The sequence below is a fragment of the Drosophila eugracilis genome, unplaced genomic scaffold (assembly GCF_018153835.1).
Source record: "Drosophila eugracilis isolate 14026-0451.02 unplaced genomic scaffold, ASM1815383v1 contig_367, whole genome shotgun sequence".
NCBI classification, from domain to species: Eukaryota; Metazoa; Arthropoda; class Insecta; order Diptera; family Drosophilidae; genus Drosophila; species Drosophila eugracilis.
Window position 1 is genome coordinate 5,890,262 of NW_024573224.1, and position 22,398 is coordinate 5,912,659.

The window sequence follows — 22,398 nt, forward strand, 5'->3', positions numbered from 1 at the left end:
ATGCATGTGCATGTATATGTATGTGTTTTTGGGAGTAAGAAAAAATGGAGGTTTGCCTCTGGCCGTGTATTGGTTTTGTCGCTGTGGTTATGCGCGCTATTTCACAGGATACACCAACTCACCAACACACACACACAAATACCACGCACACTGAGGCACACACAATAAAAATGATTGCATTGGCATGCGATGACAGGATGAGCGGGGGCTATATGGAACCATGGAGCAGCCTGGCTGCATTTGATGGATGAGTTCGAAGCCATGAACCAGATGTGACAATTCAAATGCCAAAATTCAGCACACATACAGTTACAGAAACACACACACACACATAGGGTTGCCCAGGGGCGTAGTAACTCAAAGGGAGTTGTCAGAACATCGCATATTTTGCGATCCAACGATCCCCCTACGAGCACGCACCTGCTCGCACAGACCCTAATATTTCGTGTTAAAAAATGCAACGAACAATATGCGAACCGGGCCAAAACTCACGAGTTTTTATTGAAATTGAATTGTTGATAAGTTTTGTCAACACAAAACGCAGCTGAATTTAAATGGGGTTAGCTCTTCACACGCTCGCAAACATTTTTGGGGGAATTCCGAGGAGAGCGGGCTGACGTAATTGATTTGCTTGATATTGCTTTTGAAGTACTGGGCTAAGCAATTATCAATTTTTTGCTGACATTTCCAAGTGGTTACCAGAACTACCTATGCACAGGGAGAAAAAAGAAGATGTCTTGTTATGGTGTGGTAGATGTTTATATTACTTGCAGTAGCAAAACTACCTTGTCATATCGAATCAATTCATAAGTCTTTTAGACACCTTCAGAAGAGTTTTATAGGCGTTAATAGTTTGTATGACATGTTTTCCTTAAAAATTAATTAAACTTGAATTATCGAGACTTAGTTTTTCAACAAAACAATCGATTACATCCCTAACTACCAACATTTTTCTCTCTGCTCCAGCCATGTCAATATTTATCTGGGTTAATTCCTAATTCATTGACTGGACACTCCAGGCACAAATGCAACGTGGAGAGCCCTTGACTTGGTCAAGCCTTGGGTGAAATTCCCGAATCGAAAGCCGGTCGAGTTCAACAGCCTCATGCCGCAAACATTTGGCATTTTATTCGTATCCTGACGATGATGAGGATGCTGCTGCTGCTACTGCTGCTCCAAGTGCCGGTCAGTGTGGCAACAAATGTTGCCAAATGCTGTGCCACAATTCGTTTAATTTGCGGCCAGCTAGCCGAAAAGGAACCCGACCCACTTACCTACACTTGCCGCTGGCCACAATAACCCACTTTTATATCCATTCGGTTGGCCAACATGTTGCTGACCCAAAACCGATGAATAGTACGAGTAGTTGGCTAAGAGAGCGCCTGCGCTTTTGGTCATGGCCCAAAGAGTAGGGGCTTGGGTTTTCCTACTCTCTGCGAATCGAAGCATCGTGCTCTGCCCAATTACTCAATAGCATTTCTCAATCACTTCAAACACGCGACTACTGTTGGCCATAAAACGCCTAACTCTTGTTCGCTGTTAAATGAGCCCATTGCCAGACGCAAAACAGGCCTTTAATTGCCAGACGAATCTGTTAGCCGGCCATTCAGTCATCCGGTCAGCTATTTGTTGACTGGCTTACAACTGTCAAGAGAACAACTCGGATTGCCCTGACAAATGGTTGGGCTTTAAGCCTTTTGGTCTAACTAGCATTTAAGGCGAAATGAGCATGAAAAGAACATCCCGAAGCACCTGAAATGTCTGCTCGAATTAGTCAAGCGACAAAAGTGGCTGACAAACAGAAAAATACCAGCCGACAGGATTTATATGAGGCAATTAATTCTCGCGGCTTCGCAGATTGACAAAGGCCTTAAAGACTTAAATTGGCCAGATTCGCGAAGGCACTGGCACTGCAGCAATTTGCAGCTCATTTAAATTGCAGGCGCGTAAATCAAGGCAGCAACGTGCAGCATTTGGCGCCCAAGGCAGCGCGTCCAGGCGCCAGCTCACAAATCAAGCGGCAAATTGAAATTGCTTGACAAGGCCGCAGAGTTATGGCATCCATAAAAAGAGTCCTAACAGAGCCAGATAGTAAGGCGGGAAAGACAACCAGATGATGATGATGATGAGGCGACGACAACAATTCTGTTCATTTAATGTGAAAAATTCGAGGACGAAAAAATATATGTACAGTGAAGGCTTTTCAGTTTTTCGGTGTACTTGTTTATATCAAAATACAAAAGCCTAGTTTAAGAACAACCCAACCAAGGATTTTAAGATCTAAAAAACATTACAAAATAAAATAATAAATCACACTCTCACTTTGTTAAATGTAAGTCACTCCACATTTTTTAAAAAATTTTGTTTCTGCAAAAATGTGGAAAGTTCAGGCACTTGTGGTGCAAATCTTGCTGATGGGCTCCATACTGAGCACGTACTTTCAACCGACACTTTTGCCCAACCTCGAGCCTCAAAAGACGATGAAGGAGTTGGGGCTTGAACCGCCGGCGGATCGACTGGTAGTATTTCTGACCGATGGCTTGCGAGCGGCCACCTTTCTAGCGAACAACGGCAACGATGTACCGGATCTTAGGGATATATATCTGAAGCAGGGAAGAATTGGAATATCACGAGCCTGTGCACCGACAATGACCAGACCTGGACACATTGCAATATTTGGCGGCTTCAATGAGGATCCAACAGCTGCTTTGGTCAACTTCCGATATTATCCTAGCAACTTTGATACCGTCTTTAATCGCAGCAGGCATGCCATTGGCTGGGCCCACAGATATGTCGCCGGTTACTTTAAAGATCTTCCACATGGCGGTGCCCCGATGAGATTTGACTCTTTCATGGAATCAGAATTGCCAGAAAAACTCACATGTGACAAATGGACATTCGAAAAGGTACAAAAGTTCTTCAAGAATGGGGAAAATGTTCGGGAATGGCGCAACTATAAACCTGCTGTGATTTTAGTCTATTTAGCTGATATGGACATTGCTGCACATCGGCTTATGCCATTATCTAAAAAGTTTCATGAGAAACTTCAGTATACACAGCATGGAATCCGAATGACCTATGAACTCTTTGAAAGAATCTTTAATGACAGTCGAACGGCTTATCTGATGACATCCGATCATGGAATGAGTGACCACGGTGAGTCTTAATATACAAATTATAAAGTCCACTGCTTATTTAAATATATTTTACTAATCCAAAACAAACATTTTAAGGAATGCATGGGAGTGGAACCGATCATCAAACAGAGACGCCACTGTTTATGTGGGGAGCTGGTGTGAGTCGAGAACAAAGGGATTCGGAAGTGAACTTTCCTAGCAAGCCCAACATATCCGTGGTAGAGCAGACTCAACTGGCGTCTCTAATGTCAGCACTAATAGGGCTTCCACCTCCGATGAACAATATGGCCATTATGCCGCTCGGCTATCTTAACGTGAGCGAGGAATACGAAGTTAAAGCCTTAGAACTAAACGTTTTGCAGCTGGCAGCCCAAGCTAAAATTCTTTTAAAGCGATATGAAAGCGCCCTATTCTACGAATGGCTGCCCAAATTTGAGAAGTTGAATTTGAAGCAGATTGATCAGTTTTCAGGAAATTTCAATTCATTAGTAGAAGGAGGGAATTTTAAAAAGGCGATGAAGATTACTGAAGGGTACGGAAAGTTGTTGCAGAATTGCTTAGCATACTACCACGAATATTACCAACTTCCGCTGATGGTAGCCACCACCGGATCCTACTTAGTTTGGTTCTACTGTCTTCTACTTCAGTTGACTCGTTTGTCCAAGAAGGCAAAGGAGCAGACAAAGGGATATATGACCTTCTCAACGCTGGTATTAACCATGATCGGAATCTTACTATTTACATTGTTGGAACTGCAAAATGTACCGAAAATAACAGCCTGCTATTTAGTTCTGCCAGTGGGTATGCTAATTATGGCACAGGCCGAACGTCCTGCGAAGGGATGTTGGACTTTAACACCCATTTTGAACTTCGGTTTCTCTTTGCTACCTGCTGGTCTACTGATATTACTGTTCATTGTTTATCAACGTACAAGCGTGCTGTATGCGATTTTCGTGCTACTCAAAAACCGGAGAGCCTTTCTAAGGCCATCTATTAAGTTGTTCGTTTGGCTAGGCCTAGCTTTAGCTTTGATTGGCCAGCTTTTCGTATTGGAAAGTTTTAAAAACGGAATCCATGTTATTCCCTTGAAAAACTCTCATGTGCTGTACATAGGCATGGCGATGGCCATTGTTCGGCCATTGATCTTGGGTCATCGACACGATCCCCGGGTTTGGGCCATCAACTTCATAACTCTATTGGTCGGAGCCTGTGGAGTTTACCTGTATACTGAAAAGGAAACTATGTCGCCTTATGTTTACGCCACAACTTGGTCGTTTTTGGTTTACGCCTTTCTGTCTGTTCCGTATTTCTCGAAGTCTACTACGGAGGCCAAAAGGAGGTTGGAACTTATCACCATCAACATGATCACTCTTATCACTCTACTCTCAAACTCCTGGGGATCATTGAATAGCCAACTGTTGATAACCGAATTTGTTTTTGGTCATGAAGTCTATGAGAAGTCTAGGCGAAGCAAAGAAGATGAAGATCTTGTAAAGGAACACGATCCTTTTCTTAATGTGAAGGAATTCTATCGATATGGATTTATGATCCTTCTCTATTTCTATGTGTCCTTTTGGCTGGCTGGTCATTGGCTAACATCGTTTCTCTTCAAGTCCACAGCCGCAAGACTATTTTATCCCCATTTTTCCCTGTATTTGGCTGGCAGCTTGATCCTTCTGAAGATTGCCCTTCCCTCTCTCATCGTCATCTGCTCTCTCTATGGAATGGTACCATTTTTCCGAAAGAATACCAGGGCGATTTTAATCTGCGTTCTAATAATCAGCAACATTATGGGCCTCTATAAGTATTATTTTATAATACATCGAGGATCCTGGTATTTTATTCGCAAGTCTCTGGACCAGATCCTGCTGACCCATGTCGTCATCTTCATGCTGATGGGTTGCATCGGCTTGGCTAAGATTTTCCTGGCCGATACAACGATGGAAAAGCCAAAACGTAAGAATGTCAAGTCTTCCCGGCGAGCCTCGGCTCCCGAAGAAACTGAGGCTTAAAATACTTTTGGAAAGTTCCAGCTAAATTCTATTGATGGAAAATTTAATGTTAATGTGTACTTTGCGGCTTAAAATATAACCAAATTTACTTTTCAACCCCGGAATAGCTTTCGGTTTATTAATAGTCATGGTTTTTCCGTAATGTGAGTAACTCGATCTATTGTTAATGTCACCTCCAACTGCTAATAATTGAAATGTATTCAATTCATTTCGTTAAGTATTTAAGCCTTTGACACAGCATTAGTCGCGCCCTCAACCGACCGGATGTTTGATATTTGTCATAATAATTAGCTGGCATTTGCCTTTTGGCCTGGACTCTGGCACTCCCACTTACCCTTTCCCACTTTCTGGGATGGTTGCGTGGAAACGACTGATTAAATGAGCTATCTGTGTAGCGTTTTCCACTGTCGTTTGATTAAATTTTCCTTTTTTTGCAGCCTATCCCCAAACCACATCCGCTGGGCTTATGTTTGCGATGTCGTCGCCCGTTGAGCCTTTGTCGCCAGCTATTTTATTTGCCTTGGCCAGCTCTGACAGCTTGTTGAGTTTATCCTGTCAATACACTCATGGCCAAAAAGGGAAATGTGGCCGGGTTGGGTTTTCACTGGCCAAAACAGGATTGATCGGCGGACTGATTGATTAATTGACACTTTGCACATTAATTAGCCTTAGAAGCTAGCCCTTTCTTTCGGGATATGGCTTTCAGACATGGGTTTCGTCCTTGGCCTTTGGGCAGATGTTTATTTAGTCACCTCTAAAACAAAAACCGAAAATATAAGAACTTCTCTGATTAGAAATTATGACAACTTACCCAGGAGTTTTTCTTCTGCAAGTTTGCCTTGCATATGCTGGCCAAATTTATCGCTGATTAATAAACTCATTAGAACTTTCCTTTTTTCCTAGTCGCACTGGCACATGGAAGTGAACGAACTTTCGCCGGATTTAATTGGAAAAGTTCAGATGCGCCTTCTCGCCGATGTAAGTCAGTCGTTAGTTGGTCAATATTTATCTCGGCTTAGCACATCGCCTGTACATCGCCGTCTAAATACAGTGTCAGACCTCGACGGGTCTGTCATTGTTGGGCATCTTTATTTTCCATGGAAACCCCCGAAGCGACAGCGAGGCAAAAGCAAGAATAAAAGGATATACACCTATATATATACCTATGTACGAGTATATATCACGGCAAGACAAAGAATTATGCCATCTTGTCGGTTATTAATGAGCCGCAGCCGTAGCCCCCGGAGGGAAAGCTCTGAGTCCCGATTCCCTTTGCATCGACTAAAGTTTCAATTTGGCGGCCGCCTAATGAGAATGCATTTGAAAGGTAAAATGATTAATGTCAGCGCCAGCTTGGGGCTTATCTTTTTATGGGTTAACCACCGTCGGCGCCGCCCACTCGGATTTAATTAAAATAAAAATACTAAAGTTCCTTTTCGTGCCAGCAGCAGCTGTCATGGCCAAAATGTTTTTGGCCAAACTCATTTGGCAATTATTAGATTTGGCAGTTAATTAAAATATTTATAAAAGCCAAATAACTTTATGCGCGAAATTGAATTGATTTGGTAAATATTTACCAGTTAGAAATGTGTTTTTTACCGCGATTTTTCCACGTAAGAAGGGTGAGCTAAATTAATGCAAATAAATGTAACAGACAGATAATTTTATACTGTTGCAGTTTACTCTCTGGTCAATATTAATTATCGCTTAGATCCTCTGGTAGTTTAGTAACTTATAAATTATATAACGGCTGCCAGATATTATACAGTAGAGCTTATTCCATTTTCTAACAATTTGAATGTTTTTTTTGGGTTGTTATTATGCCGCGAAATGGAAAATTCACCAGCTGATGCTGTGGCTGTTTATTTTGCTGTTCACTGATATTGTCGGGGTGCAAATTAGTTAAAACCCAATGGCAATTTAATTTGCTATTAAAATTTTCGGCTATCAAACCAATGATTCATATGCACAAAATGTTTCAAATATGCTTAAAAGTTATATGCAAATTTAATGAATTTGAATGCACTGTGTGTCTGTTTTTTTTTTTTTTTTTTTATTTGATATTTACCTCTGCTTTAAATGCAAAAACCAAAATAAAATCTATAACCAACTATGCCAGGCAATTAATTATGCGAATACTTTTGCAGCCCGGACATCACGGCATTTATTTTTGCCATTTGCAGCCGAGTGCATTAGTTATGCCCAGGTATTTAATGAAGTTGAAATAGTTTTGGAAATATTTCCGATTCCGATGCAGAGAGCGTTGTCCTTTTATTGCAGCTGCATTATTCAAGTGGATTAGCCGTGAATGCTTTTTAGAAATTTTCGACCGCATTGTTGCCAGCTACCACGAGGGATGACAACTTGGTTGCAATCATGAGAAATGAATTTATAAATCCACGGAATTTTATGCAAAGAAAATGGGACAAAAAAATGTCGCATATATAAAATATGTCTACATATAAAATAAACAAATTAAGTTCACATCACTTTTTGTGTAAATTTCTCACATATTTATCCAAATGTCGGTTTTAATAATAAATACTTTTTATGTTTTTTTAACTTTATGGTCACATTTTCGTCTCTGTGTATTTATGGCTGGACATTGTAAAAGCTGACCCAGACTGTTGGCCTCTTTTTGTAGTGATATCTCTTCACCATCGTAAGTGATTCAGGAGCCAAGCGAAATCTGCCATCTTTAATATATTACTATCGCACTTTTCATCACGTTCTGACCTGCAAGCAAACAGACTCACATAACCACCCACACAATAAAACCCCGAAAAAGTTGTTTGCCATTCGAAGTCGTAATTGAGTACGCCGTGCGCATGTATAAATAACAAAGCAAAGTGTCCTGTGGCCTCCTTGGAAAAAAAAGTTTCCTTCTCAGGAGCCATTTTACGGAGTCGTATCTCCTTTGTTTTCTATTAAACAATTGACAAAGTGCCATGTCCTCGGCGCTGGCGCTGGCGCTGGCGCTGGCTGATGCGACTACACATATAAATTATAATTTAATAAGAAAGCAAACGAAAAATTCAATGGCGCCATAAACCATAAAAAGACGCTGCAAAGTGCTACGATGTTTGTGTGCGCGGATGTGTGTCGAAAAACAATAAGCAAACAAAGGCCAGGACGAGACGAGAGTCAACATTGAAATCATCTTCGACGGCGGAAATCGAGCACAAAGGATCGGGAGCACGAGGACGAAGGCTCGATTAAGTAGCATAAAGTGATGATAAATGCGACATTGAGCAACAATAAATTGTTGCCTTTTTGTCTCTGCTCTGGCGGTTGTTTTACTGCCAGGACTCCAGCGATGCCTAGGACTCCCTGGCTTTCCAGGATTTCACACTGCTTGCCATTGACGTGTTTGACTTATTGATGCTGCGTGCCGGGATTAGCTATGCGGCCCACACTGCGTATGAGCAACGCAAATATACCGAAAATCATAAAGCATCGCTGACTAGCATTTGTACGCGTGATAGGTTGTGTGTGAGTGTGTGTATCTATTTGTGCGTGTTTATATTTTCGATGCTCATTCAATTGTTTATTGGTAATTTGAAATTCATTGGACGACAGCATCAGCCGCCAATCCTCTCGAGTTTATGGTCCTGCAGACAGCGCATTAAAGCTTAAAATCAATCGAACTGATTTCTTGGTGGCGGATGCAATGCCATCGATTTGTGCGGCGGCTAATTATGCACTGCGAAAAATGGATGGTAACACAAGGTTTCCAGGCAGTTTACTACTCATCAATATGAATCAATTGCCTTACATTTTGTGATTTATTTGCTTTAAATTTCTTCATCTGTAGGTCAGTCAGTCAGCGGAATTCCATAAAGAGTTCGCCGGTCACATTTGAACTGCATTTGAGGCACACTTTAAGCTTCATTGCAACCAGCATTCCATGCCTCATGGCCAAATGTAAGGGCCAAAGTTTTCCACTTAAAAAACGCGAAGTTGCCTCAATGCTGGAATTGTTTTTCCACAGTATATTTTTTGCTCTTTTTTTTCGTTACACACACCCACAAGCTTTCTGCTCCTCATCTCCTTTAGAGTCTTGGCTGTTTTGCTGCAGTTGGCCGCAAGTCGTGCCACTTGCCACAGGAAAGCCAAACCGAGCTGCTTGCTGCACACCAAGCCCGAGCTGAGTTCGAGATTACTTTGGTTTACATTGTGCTACGTTTGCGGCTTAAATATTGTATTAAGTTTGCTGGCTGGTGATTGGAATGCAACTGCACATAAATAGAAAAGAATGAGAGCGGCGGGCATTCCCATGGCAAAGTTCACCTCATGCAGCTGGCCGCATTTCATTGCAATTTTGCATTATTTGCAACTGGGCTTGGGTTGGCCAACCAGCCGCCGCCGCCGTCAGTCCATTGCCATTGCTCGCTCCATTCAAAAGCCAAGTTAGCAGCCACTTGAGCTTGCTTGCTGCTATTAGTCGGACCAATAAGAGAAGGAACAGAAGCAGGAGCAGTAGCATCAGCAGCCGGATTGCAGACCAAACGGCCCAGGCAATTGCTTAATTGCAACTTAAGCTCAATTTTCCTGTTGCCCCCATCCAACTTCTCGGGTAAATTTCTCTGCTGTATCAGTCTGGGCCTTGTCTGTTTGTTGTTGGCACATAAAATCTTGGCCAGCTCACAATCGTTGCATGTAATGACTGGCATTTGCGGTAGCTCCCGATATGAGACGAGGTGAAAGGATACTGCTTAGGACGAGGCAAGAGCACTCCAAACTGTATGGGCATAGATAAACAGGCCCACTCGAAAAGCCCCCGGGGCTAAGCCCTTGAGCTCTGGCCACTTAAAACGTAAAGTTGCCCAGGTAGAAGGTATTAGAATCGCAAATCCGAGGGACCTAGTGCTATCCTTAAATGTAGTTTAAGTGTGGTCTGCTACTTGCGGCTTTTGCCAGCCGCAAATGATCCTTTTAATGCCGCAAATCGAGTGCCAAACATCAGTGCGCCATGAGTTTTCCATTTTCCTTTTTGTAAACACACATATATTTTCGTTACCATCCTATCCACAACCCAAAATTCAAATCGAGGCGATGAGTACAGACGAGAAAGATAGCAGTTCTCTCGAGAAACCGCCAAGTAGCACAGAAGTAAAAGACAAAGTAGAGTTATGGAAAATGTAAGTAATCCAAAGTTTAGATGGGTTAATAAACTTTCAGGATTTTGTATGTAATTATAACACATTCATATTTGGTTTTCCCTAACTGTTAGTAACAAAGAAACCAAAGAACTAATTATAAAAAACTATTCCGGTAATGGAAATAGTACCTGGGAAACCCTGCCTGAATGCAGCTTGGCGGAAATGGGTTTTGCGGAATGTAGTAAAGATATAAAGTTCCGATTTGAATTTGGCAAAGAGAATATAATCAGAAAAATAACCAATATATTGCAAAACAAAATTGGCACCGATATGGTCGTACATGTGGGCGATCAAGACTTCCCTTGTCATTGGCCTGTTTTGTATTATTACTCGGAATACTTTAAGAAATTTGAGAAAGTGAATGATATTTTCTTAAGCTCGGATAAGGTCACTCCGAAGGGTTTCCAACTGGTCTACGAATGGATGACCGATATAAATGCTGAAATCCCATGGAAAAACTTCGTAGATCTCTATATGGCTGTCGATTTCCTTAAAATTTCAGAACTTCACGAACTAATATGTTGTCGTCTGGACAATCCCAAGTTGCTCTCTGGATTCGAAGCCTTCAAATTTTTCTTGCAGACTTTGCCTTTGAATTCTGCCTTGCTGCAGGATCTTATGTTAACTCGCATTAATAAATATTTTCTGTTGGCCGTCGCAACGGAGGAATATCTCAACCTAGAACCAAAGCACGTCTTCAATATGCTCAACCAGATGAATATGTGTGTCAATTCTGAGATGGAGATGTTTATGAGTGGTGTGAGATGGTTGCTTTATGACTGGCCAAATCGAAAACAGTATGCGGTGACAATAATGCAGGCCATTCGCTTTAATTTGATGCCAGCTTGGTATACCACATCTCTGAAATCAAAACACCAAAATGCGAATTTCCAGGAACTATTGGACATTTCGGAAGTCCAAACTATGATCAATCTGGGCATGTCATTCTCGGTAACCCATAACTTCTTAGATCCCATATCGCCGCTAAGGGAGCCACTCCAGATGCAAAAGCCACACGACCGCCAGTGGGTCTTCAATCCAAAGGTTTCACATCATCACAGATGCGAATGCCCCAAGTGGCGTTTCCTGAGTATAGATGTTTTCAACCAGTATTTGCAGGACATTATCAATGCAGCCATTCAATATGTTCCCTCCCTGGAGAATGTGAAGCCAGGACAGCTGATGCCCTGCTGCCAGGAAGCGTTGGAAAAGAAATCATTAAATACATAAGCCAGTGGAGAGTCTCGACCCGCCCCCTCAGTGTGTGTGCATGTGTATTTGGATGGCTCAAAAACACACCCTTGGGTGCCATATAATTGCCACAAATAATTTCATTAGCCGGGTCGCAACGTTTGGGCTTTGGTTTCGCATTCGCATTAAGCGTTTCCAATTAGTTGAATGGCTGGTATTTTGCTCAATTAATTGTCAACGTTTATGAACTAAGCACTTAGCTGTGTGGACATCTGAAGGTGTGTGTGTATTTGTTTTCCCCCCCCCCCACACACACACACACACACACAACACTCATTCGAATGCGAATGCCAATTCGAGCAAACAAACTACAATCACACATGCAAATGTCATTGCCCCGGGCTGTCAGATCCGCAAGCCGCAAAGAAAGAAAAACAATTTTTGTTTAAACAACACCAAAGCCAGGGCAAATGCTGTAAAACCTGGCGGAAAAACAAACCAATCGACGGGCATAATCAAAATATTTTCACAAAAAATAACACAATTAACATGCAGAAATCAGGAAACAAAATAAAATCGATTTCGCGTATTTTTTCACCACTCATTCTATTTGGTCTTATTTGAGGCTTTTCCGGATTTCACAGCAAATGTTTGAATAACTTTTTGTTTACCTTTGTTCAGCCATTATCCTGCCTTCATAAATTTTTAGCTGCTGCATTAAAACAATAATACAAATGCAATTGATTTGCCCCGCGAACCCCAATACAAACAAAAGGCCAAATAAAAATTACAAAATTCATTGTTTTTTTCAACCCCTTTTGCGTAATTTAATTGTCTGCAGTTGAGGCGCCATGCGATAAATCAATTACTACAGATTAAGCTTCAGATTATTAAGGACTTTTTCTGGCTCTGCCACTCCTTTATTTTCCATTTTTTGGGTACATCCTAAGGGGCAGCTGTGGCTGATGTAATGCGTTGATGCAAATGAAGATAGATGCATCTGTGGCAGTTGCAGCGGCCCCAATAATTGACGCTGAATATGATGAATGAGTGCCAATTACAAGTGAGCGAAAAAGAATCAAAAGACGATTAATGAGTCCGAGAAAGAAGCAATTCGAATGCCAAGTCGTTGGATGAAAAATAAATATTCAGTGTCATTTCAATTTCTGCAATTTATTAAGATATTCGTAGAGGCCTTGAGTCGTTTCAATATGTTTTAGTTTAGTTATTCAAGGGAAATAGTAGGTTCTCCTCTTTAAGGTCATGGCTGAACTCCCAGCAATGTGTTTCAATTTTAGTCTTTTGTCTCTATGAACAAGTTTTATCCAAGCCGACATAAACTACCTATAACCTTACATGTCCCATTGTTCGACTGAATAAACTACGACAAAAAATCCCTTTTGATCTTTCATTGCTCTTTATTGGCTGTTGCATAAAACTGATAATCCTATTGTGGTTTTGCTTGTTCCCTTTAATTGCCCTTACACTACGCTTTCACACACACACACACACTCGCAAAGAAGCGGCTTTAGTTTTCATGTTTTGCGGCGGCTGCGTTTTTGAAGTTCCATTACTCAAACTCTAAGCGCTTCAAGGATGAATCGATTCGAATGGGGCAAAACTGACAGCGGAAGGGTGGCAAACCGTTTGGTGGCAAACTTTATGGTGGGCCCATTGTTTCCATTGTGTTAAACTTACCGAAAAGTTGGCCAATTCAGCCTCCAGCTGGCCGTCACATTTTGAGTATTTTAAACTTAAGCTTAAAGGCCGCCACACTTAAAGCCTGATTAGCTAATTGCTTTTGGCTAATTTGATTTGCAGGAATTTCAATTAAAGTCGACCTCGATAAGATCGCAATGAATGTGGCGGTAATAAGTAGAGGGCAAGTATTTACCAGCACATGGGGCGTATGAGTGATGCACAGAAAATAGTATTGCAGGAAGTAAATAAAATAAAATAAGTATTATTATTTTATGAATATTTAAAAAATAAGATTACACTCTTTAATTATGATGACTTTCCTTTGACTTTATGACTTTCCTTTCCAATTTTTAATGTTTACCTTGAAACCAATATGCAAATTGAAAAGGAAAACATCGTGTGATAGCAATTAAAATATGACGAAGTTAATTGGTTTTAGAAATTTTAATTAATTCCATCAAGATGCGCCATCGGCTGTATTGCAGATAAGAGCTTAACAATTTTTGGGTAATTTTTTTCAAAACGCATTTCCCCAAACCCGACCACAACTACAAGTATGCATAATTTGCTGATTGCAATTAAAAGCAATTATGCTCGGTGTCCTGGCAACCACAAACTCATTAGCTTGTTGCACCAAAACCGCAATGCAGCATATCCCACAACACCAGGAGCCGTAGAGAGGCAGCAGCAGCAGCAGCAGAAGCAGCGACAGCAACACAACGACGACGAAAATTACTTACACATATCTCTACGGGTCAGGGGGTCACCTCGGTCAGTGAGTGTGTGTGGGGTCACCATTTTGAAGGGCCACTCACTTGACCCGCCCTTTGGCCGAATTTTCAAAACGATACGGCCAAAGGGATTGCCGAAACCAAATCGAATCGAATCGCTAGCAAAATTGCACAGCTTGACGCCATCTTTTTGCACAACCAAATCCTTGCCAATTTTTTCTCGTTTTTCTTCCTCTTCTTTTTTATTTTTGAAGCCGAACTCAGTTTTTGACGTGCGTGTGTGAAGTGCTTTCAAACAAAATGGTCACAGCAAAGTGCCCACAGCTCTGGTGGACAGAGGACCGGGTTTGTTTAGAAGGTTTTATGCATATGTCCGACATGTGGAAAATTCCATTAGGAAGTTTTCTTTGTTTGCATACATTTGCATGCTCCTCCGCCGCCGCCGTCGCCTCCTCCTCTGGCCCATTGCTTTCCCTCTCTTTTTGCTGGCCTTCCATCAGAAATAATTTATTTGCGGCCAGGAGCAGGCCAAGATTTTTATTATTATTATTTTGTAATGGTTTTCGAGTGTTTGCAGTAGCTCTACAGAGCACAACACAGCATAACAGAGCGTAGCACAGTAGGGCGAAGAAATGGAAATGATTTGCATAAAATCGATTAAACATTTTCAGCAAATAAAATGCATATTGAAATGAAATGAATAGAAAGCAAGCCATAAGCACCAGCGCAGCAACAATATGGTCGGTCAGTTTTTCCCAAGCCAAGGGCCATGGGTTCTTACGAGATTTCGAAAAAGTCCTCCTTTATCCTGGTTTTTGTTTGTTAAGTGGGGGTAAGCAGGATAAGCAGAGGACCACTCACTCTCTCTGTGTGTATCCAAAAGATTTATCAAATATTGCCCAATCGTTTCACCTTACGTCGTATATTTTATGGCAAAAGTATTGCAGCATCCACGTTCCCCGTGCCCCGTTTCCCACTCAAAAGCAATAATGGCAAAATGAAACAAAATGCATTTAACCTAAATTGCTTTGCTAAGAACTTGATAATAATCGGGCCACATAATAAACTCGACTCGGCAACTCAATGGCCTAATTTATATGCCACTCGTCGCTGCACGGAGCTCAAATATTTTTCAATCATTAAAATATGGAATATCCATACACAGACATTAATTATGCTCAGACAGCAATTACACTTGAGACCAGGAAATTGACAAGCCAGCCCGTAAGCCCATGGACATGCTCATTTAGGCAAACAATCAAGGATACCAAAATGCCAAAACGACTTGGCTTAAATATGATAAGTTCAATAGGCCAAGTTAAAGAGGAATTTTAACCAACATTTACGGCAAAACGAGCCAAAGAGATGTTCAATCCAGTTGGGCAAACAAATATCAAAGTTATTTGTACTTAATTTCTTAAGCAAGCAAAGTTAATTAATTACTAGACGACTTAAAGAGCAACAGAGTTGTTGTGAATGACCTTTGTTTCGGAATTACAATAATTTAAGAACTTGCGCTCCAACTCACTGGAAAACTCACTTAGCAATCTAGTGGATCAGGCAACCCACTCTCACTTCCAATTTTACACTGCAGCACACTCTGGCATTAATGGCAACTTAAGCTGCCCTAAGATGCAACAATAGCGGGCACATCAAATATAAATGATGCCCCCGAAAACAGCTGGCCACTCCTCCTCCTTCGACTACCAAAATATATATACAGTACACCCGCCCACAAGGCCACAGTTCGTCAGCCGAAATGCAAATGCAAATGGAAGCGAAAATTAACGTGCATTTCACTAGCTTTTCCTGCCGTCGCTCCCTTGCAGCAAAAGTAGAAAAAAAACAATTTCGGATACAATTTAAGAAGGATTTTGTTTTTGGCTCTTGCTCTTATTATTGTTATTTCCGCTCTGCATGGCTAATGAAGCAAAGCGGCCAAAACGGCAAAGAGCTGGCTAACCCTGAACTACAAACAGCCACAAAACGGGGGCAGCTGCAATTTTTCGACAACTTTCGACTGCGGTCGCCTGCTCAAGATACAAAACTGCAATTCAATTGCCCGCCAGGCAGCCAAGCAGCAGTCCAGGCACTTTAAGGCCAGTTGCAATGAAAAGAGCAGAGAAAAAATGTTCTAAAAAATACGAGCAAAAAGAAAATTGCTTGCAATAAATTTCGAATTAAATAGAAATTTGCACAGTCAACTACTGCGGGTTGAGTTGCCGTTGCGAAAAAGATACCGAAACCGGAGGGCCAGGCAGCTAGCTGGCAAAAAAATGCAAATCTCAACTAATTCTTATAAATTATTTAATAAGAAAAAGTCAAATGATTCATTTTTAAGCTGCACCCTTCATCACCAAAGCTCAGCTGGAGCACAAAATGCTGGGAGGTGGCCGAAACGGCAGCTGGGGAAAGCTATAAAAAGTGCAGCAAAAGAGAAAAGTCAGGACCGGAAAATGGCAAAGACTGCAGAAACAAGAATGGAAAGCTAGCTGCGAATACCCTTGCACACTAAACTGTGAGCTGAAATACCGATTTTCTTTAAGCTCATCCAGGATTCATTTGTAATTTTCAAGTGCCAGAGTTTTTATAGCTTTCTCTTTATTTCTACTTTAGGTTTAAGGGTTAAAGGAATCTTGTAATTAAGTTTTGGTTAATATTAGTAGACTATACCCTTTTGAAAGTAAGTAAAATATTTTAAAGATTTTTTGTTAACAAAAAATAAAAAAAAATTAAATTTAAATTGAAAATATTCATCTAGTAAAAGGTAATCAGAGTACTTATGATAACGTTAAGGTTCATAATGCATATTTGGACCAAGATTACTGGACACTCTGTAAACTTTCTTTAAAAGTTGTTAGGCAGTGCTCTTTCCCAGGGTATCTACTCTTCGACTACATAACCCAAACTATGTGTACCCTGCTTTTGCAGCAAAACGGTGATGATTTACCGTCAAACTGCAAGTGAAGTGATGTTGTCAAGGAGCGGTTCGCTCGCCTGAATTGGCAGCATGTGTCGCCGACAGTCGAGGCGTAAATAAGTTTGCATGCATCGACTAGGAACACAACAAAAAAGTGCTAGGAATAGAGAACTCGAAAAAAAAAATCCTTTGTTCGATGGCAATAGTCAATATTAATGTGTCACACACACTTTCCAGGCCAAGCAGCACAGTTCGTGCGTGAGTGTGAAAAAGCGAACGAAATGTTGTCCATCGATTAATATTCACGATCTCACTGGGCACTCAGTCGAGCGAGAACCACGCCCTCTATTGGAATAGGGGGAAAGTGGAAAAAGTGAAAAGTGAAAAGTGAAAAGCGCGCCAGCAAAGTCAAGTTATACGCTGAATTTGTTGCATACAATGGGGCGCAGCGTTTTGCCTTGCCTTTGCTTACAGAAATGCGGTAACAAAGAGCCCAGAAGAAGTAAAAAACTCGCAGCTCGAAGCAAAGAAGAAATGCTGCTGCTGCTGCTGCATGGCAAATGTTGAATGTTGTGCACATGGCAGTTTATTCATGATTTCACATATTTTCAAAACCCCTCACCACCTCCCACCATTGTTGGCAAAAAATATTGCCTCTCTGTGTGTGTAAGCTTTCTGAGGATGAGAAAGTCTCTGGGACACAAACGCACACACACACATTTACATGCTGAAGCCATAGCTTTATACCCGATTTTGTTTTTCTGCAACGCGGGGTTCTTCTCCCTTGGACTTTTCACTGCACTAAGACAAACTTTTTTCAGCTGCCTCTTTGTAAACTTGCATTTTTATGGTTTTAACATGTTTACTTAAATTCTTGTGTATTTGTCTTGTTGGCGTGACTGTGACAAATGTTCAAAGCGAGCACCAGCTAAAAAAACTGCAATACTTTTATTTTATTTTATTATGCAAAATAATAAATTCGGTTTTATTATGTTTAAGGTTTGGAATGTGTTACTAGTTAATAGCCACACGGAATTACGATGCGGTAGGTCTGTCACAAATTTCAGACAAAGTTGCAGACTTTGCATATATGCAGTTCCTGATAAAGATAATCCATATGGGGATGCCTACGGCGACAAGCAAACTGATAAGCCTATTATAATTATAGCCATAATTACCCACTTATCACTGAAATCATAGCTAAAGATATGGTTGTTTCGGAAAAGATTTGATTCTTCTAACCAAATGTATAAAAGTTGTAAAGAGAGTTTATTAACTGATTAAAGGTCAGGATGAATATACCTCTATCATTATCTAATGTTAATGAGCTTTAGATAACATATCACTTCTCGCTTAAAAGTAGCTCGCCTACAATGTATCCAGTTAGTATAAAGATAACATTTCACTTTTCGTTTAAAAGTAGCTCGCCTACAATGTATCCAATTAGTGTATAGCTAGCTGCGTCAATATGATGTTGACAACTTTTCTCTTTCAATTGGTGGTCGCCTTAATGGCGATCGTTACCTACATTAAACATCGAAGACAAACATACTTCAAACGTCGTGGGATTCCACATGATAAGCCTCACTTTACCTTAGGAAACATGAATGGATATAAGAAAACGAGGACCGTTCACGAAATCTACGAAAGTTACTACAAAAAATATCGGGACAGCAAGGCTCCTTTTGTGGGATTTTACCTCTTCCAGAAGCCAGCTGCTTTTGTCATAGACCTGGAGCTGGCTAAACTTATTCTGATCAAGAACTTTTCGAACTTCTCTGATAAAGGACTGTTCTATAACGAGAAAGATGATCCCATGTCGGCACATCTCTTCAATCTGGACGGACCACAGTGGAGATTGCTGAGAAATAAACTATCCTCGACTTTTACATCCGGCAAAATGAAGTTCATGTATCCAACGGTAGTATCTGTAGCCGAGGAATTTATGGCTGTAATGCACGAGAAGGTATTGGAAAACTCTGTCGTGGATGTACGGGATCTGGTGGCCAGGTTCACAGTGGACGTCATCGGAACCTGCGCCTTTGGCCTCGAGTGCAATAGTCTGCGAGATGAGAAGGCTGAGTTTTTGCACTTCGGCAGGCGCGCTTTATTGGAACTGCGATATGGTCATCTGGTAAGCGGCCTCATGCGCAGCTATCCAAACTTGGCCAGGTTCTTAGGTTTAAGTCGATACCCCGATCAAATTCAGAACTTCTATCATAGAATAGTTACTGAGACTGTTACCACACGGGAAAGAGAGAACATTAAACGGAATGATTTTTTGGACATGCTTATTAATTTAAAAAATCAAAAGGAAATAACTCTTGAGAATGGCGAGGTGGTCAAGGGGCTAACCATGAATGAAATCATTGCCCAATCTTTTGTGTTCTTCATTGCTGGCTTTGACACCTCATCCTCCACAATGGGATTCGCTCTTTATGAACTAGCAAAGAATCCTCATATCCAAGATAAAGTCAGAGCTGAGTTGGAGGAGGTTTTAGAGAAACATGATCAGAAGTTTACCTATGAGTGCACCCAGGATCTTAAGTACCTCAACCAAGTTATAAGTGGTTAGTAAAATTCTGTTAACTCAACTCATCCCAACTAATTTACAAAATTTTTTCAGAAACCTTACGGCTTTACACCATTATTCCCAATGTGGATCGAGTGGCCGCCAAGCGTTTTGTGGTTCCTGGTAATCCGAAGTTTGTCATCGAGGCTGGACAGTCGGTCATCATACCATCAACGGCCATACACCACGATCCCAGTATTTATCCTGAACCCTACGAGTTCCGTCCTGAGCGATTCTCCCCTGAGGAATCTGCAAAGCGTTCATCAGTTGCCTGGCTGCCTTTTGGCGAGGGTCCTCGAAACTGTATTGGACTGAGATTTGGTCAGATGCAGGCCCGCATCGGGCTAGCTCTGCTCATCAAGAACTTTAAGTTTTCCACCTGCCCTGAGACCGCTGATCCTCTCAGCTTTGATCCAAATTCCTCTATTCTACTAGGACTAAAATGTGGAATTCATCTCAAACTGGAAGCACTATAAATGAAATGTGTGCCATGTACGTTCTTAAAATCTCATATCTTACCTTAAACCTTATAAAGTTCTGATATATAAAACTTTCTTAAAGAAAAATGAATAACAATTAATTGCCTTTCTTGATAACATCTGCTCTATTACTTTTTATTTTCCTTTTCCCATTTCCATTTTAGCAAATATCTATAGATTCCACTATTCATGAGAGTTGGCTGTAATGAAGCGACCCGTTGGCATTGCATATGCTGATAACATTTTGATCCTTATTGCTGGGCTCAGCATTTACCAATTACCGTAGGCAGGGACGGGACTCCTAGCCACTCCACTCCACGCCTATAACTGGGTTTTAGCTCAGGCCCGCATGTATTAATTCTAATTAAATTTGTTATTCAAAACGAAACTCGGGCACGTCCTTGCTAGCCATTTTGCAAGTGTTAACCTTTTTCCCGGCCATCCGCTGCCCAGGACTACGTTAAGCCTTCGAAAATGGACCAGCCGTCGGATTGGCGACGATTTGCACACCGAAAAGAGAAGGCGGAAGAATGGAAGGTTGTAAGGAAGGGGCATCAACCTTGACATTTTTGCTGCCAGTTTCTGTTTTCATTACACTAATGAAGTCATGCGCCACGGTGCGGTATGTAGGCATACACATTTGCTATAAGGTATATGGAAGAGTAGGGGCTTGCGACCAGTTTTCGGGGTCCAGATCCTGCCAAACGACTGTCAGACACATAAAAAAGGTGTACTCGTGTGAGTCGGTTGGCATTTCTGTGTGCCTAGGCCCGTATTTAGCAATGGCAGCTGCGCCTCATTACCCCATTTTATTGTGCCTAGCGTGAGTGATGCCGTGGTAGTCTTAACACTGTCAAAGCCCTACACTCTGGCACATAATTAATGCAAAATGCAAACGTATATTCATGGCTGGTCGCAGCACTCGCATAACGCATACGCCGTGTGGCAATAAAGGGCTTTAAAGCTTTAAGAGTCTTGTTCAGCGGTGGCACAAGTCACGTTGCCAGTCTGTCGACAGATGTAATTTAAGGCTATTTTACAATGGTTTTTAAAGTGAGATTTTTTGAAGAATCAAAGTATTGTTTGATTTTTCCTATTAAATATTATCGAGGATCAAAATTCACTTACAAGAAATATATGTAAAGTCGTAATAATTTTAGTCCTTTTATTCCACCCCTTTTCTCACAAAATACCTCAAAATGTACATCATCCATGCCTGGGAGTCCACCAAAAGTGCCAAAAAAGGTTTCCAGTTTTCTTTGCAATTTTACCCTTACACTTTATCTGGTTTCCAAAGCCTATTAAAAAATTAAAGCTTTAAGCATTTGAACTTCAGAAACTGCACAAGTCAAGTTAGCTAGCAACGCTAAATTGTAAGACGACAGAAATATTTCAACAGGAATTTACGGCGCGAGCACACTAAATGCTCATTTAGTTTGCACTTTTATTTAGAAACTTCTTTTGCACGTTTGCCAAATTGTCTGCGGTGGCCAAAGCCGCCAACAAAAAGCCAAATACCAAAAACAACAACAGAGTTTCTCTATGTGTGTGTGTCTGAGTGTGTGTGTGTGTGTGTGGCAAAGTGCAATAATAATGAAGGTAGGAGGCGTAAATTTCGCTTTGGCTGCAGGGCGAGAAAAATGGTCTGACTGCAACGAACTGGGCACCCCATGGTGGCAGGATCCTGTGGCGGAGCCACCTTAGCAACCACCCGCCCTTCACACCTGTACAGGTGAGCCATGTTGTCAGCGGAAGGTAGCTACAAATTCTCGTTGCAAAAGCTTTTAGTGAATTTATGGCAAGGAAATTCCTTTCGCTTCTGCTCGAAAAAGCAGCCTGCACTGCACTGGTCGGTCGTTTGTTTATGTCTTGGTCCTCAGATCCAGACTCACAGCTCCAAACTCCTTTAAAACTGGAAAGCTGCCGGCTCCACAACACTTGGCATGTGTACAAACGGCTTTATAAACTTTGGATTCTGGGCATAATGCACTCCCACTCCCATTCCCATGCCCACTTTTCCTTTTGGCCAACACAGATTCGCACTCGTAGGGCCTCACCACGAGTGCCTAATGAGCCCCAACAAAGGCGTGCTCCGCAATTTTCGCAATTGAAAGCCAAAACTTTGACATGGCAAGGCCAACACAACGCAACACAACTGGCAGCCAGGCAGCACGCACAATTAATTTGCAAGGAGCTCACGCACTTCCCCACTCACTTGAAAACAATTTGCCATATGCATTTCCACAAATTTGCGAGACTTCTTTGCCATGCCGCTGCTTTCACTTATTTTCCTCTTTCGTTCCTTTTTTTTTCTGGCATCTGTACTCGTATCAATTACCTGGCCATGTTTTGCAAATTGCCAACAACCTTGAAGTGTTGAGCCTCGCCCCGGCGCCTGGCATTCCTCCCTTCGCTCAGCCACTGAGCAAGCTGCCTGCATCCTGTTTCATTTCTCCTTGGCCAAAAGTTGATTCAAGTTTATTCAAAAACAAA

At 41.5% G+C, this 22,398-nt stretch overlaps 3 protein-coding genes across 4 annotated transcripts; all 3 read left to right on the forward strand.

The window, feature by feature from the left end:
- The first annotated feature begins 2,339 nt into the window (after nucleotides 1-2,339).
- Nucleotides 2,340-5,253, forward strand: LOC108115769 (GPI ethanolamine phosphate transferase 1). Of its 2 annotated transcripts, XM_017227339.2 has the most exons (3): nucleotides 2,462-3,156; nucleotides 3,234-3,451; nucleotides 3,500-5,253. In XM_017227339.2, the coding sequence occupies exons 1-3, from the start codon at nucleotides 2,481-2,483 to the stop codon at nucleotides 5,147-5,149; spliced, it is 2,544 nt and encodes an 847-aa protein (XP_017082828.2). In that variant the 5' UTR covers nucleotides 2,462-2,480; the 3' UTR covers nucleotides 5,150-5,253. The 2 variants fall into 2 exon arrangements, with proteins under 2 accessions (XP_017082827.2, XP_017082828.2); XM_017227338.2 differs by having other exon boundaries at nucleotides 2,340-3,156; nucleotides 3,234-5,253.
- A 4,919-nt stretch (nucleotides 5,254-10,172) lies between these two features.
- Nucleotides 10,173-12,091, forward strand: LOC108115774 (kelch-like protein 40b). Its single transcript, XM_017227346.2, has 2 exons — nucleotides 10,173-10,290; nucleotides 10,383-12,091. Exons 1-2 carry the CDS (start codon nucleotides 10,205-10,207, stop codon nucleotides 11,539-11,541), a joined length of 1,245 nt encoding a protein of 414 aa, XP_017082835.1. The 5' UTR covers nucleotides 10,173-10,204; the 3' UTR covers nucleotides 11,542-12,091.
- Nucleotides 12,092-18,321: 6,230 nt separating this feature from the next.
- LOC108115764 (probable cytochrome P450 6a18) lies at nucleotides 18,322-19,919 on the forward strand. Its single transcript, XM_017227332.2, has 2 exons — nucleotides 18,322-19,424; nucleotides 19,481-19,919. The coding sequence occupies exons 1-2, from the start codon at nucleotides 18,323-18,325 to the stop codon at nucleotides 19,900-19,902; spliced, it is 1,524 nt and encodes a 507-aa protein (XP_017082821.1). The 5' UTR covers nucleotide 18,322; the 3' UTR covers nucleotides 19,903-19,919.
- Nucleotides 19,920-22,398: the final 2,479 nt, after the last annotated feature.

Bases quoted from the DNA above. Each gene is read 5' to 3' on its own strand.
- LOC108115774 (XM_017227346.2), top strand. From the start codon at position 10,205: ATGAGTACAGACGAGAAAGATAGCAGTTCTCTCGAGAAACCGCCAAGT. The intron at 10,291-10,382 runs GTAAGTAATCCA...CCTAACTGTTAG, and splicing joins AAAGTAGAGTTATGGAAAAT to TAACAAAGAAACCAAAGAAC.
- LOC108115764 (XM_017227332.2), top strand. From the start codon at position 18,323: ATGATGTTGACAACTTTTCTCTTTCAATTGGTGGTCGCCTTAATGGCG. The intron at 19,425-19,480 runs GTTAGTAAAATT...AAATTTTTTCAG, and splicing joins CCTCAACCAAGTTATAAGTG to AAACCTTACGGCTTTACACC.
- LOC108115769 (XM_017227338.2), top strand. From the start codon at position 2,376: ATGTGGAAAGTTCAGGCACTTGTGGTGCAAATCTTGCTGATGGGCTCC. The intron at 3,157-3,233 runs GTGAGTCTTAAT...AAACATTTTAAG, and splicing joins TCATGGAATGAGTGACCACG to GAATGCATGGGAGTGGAACC.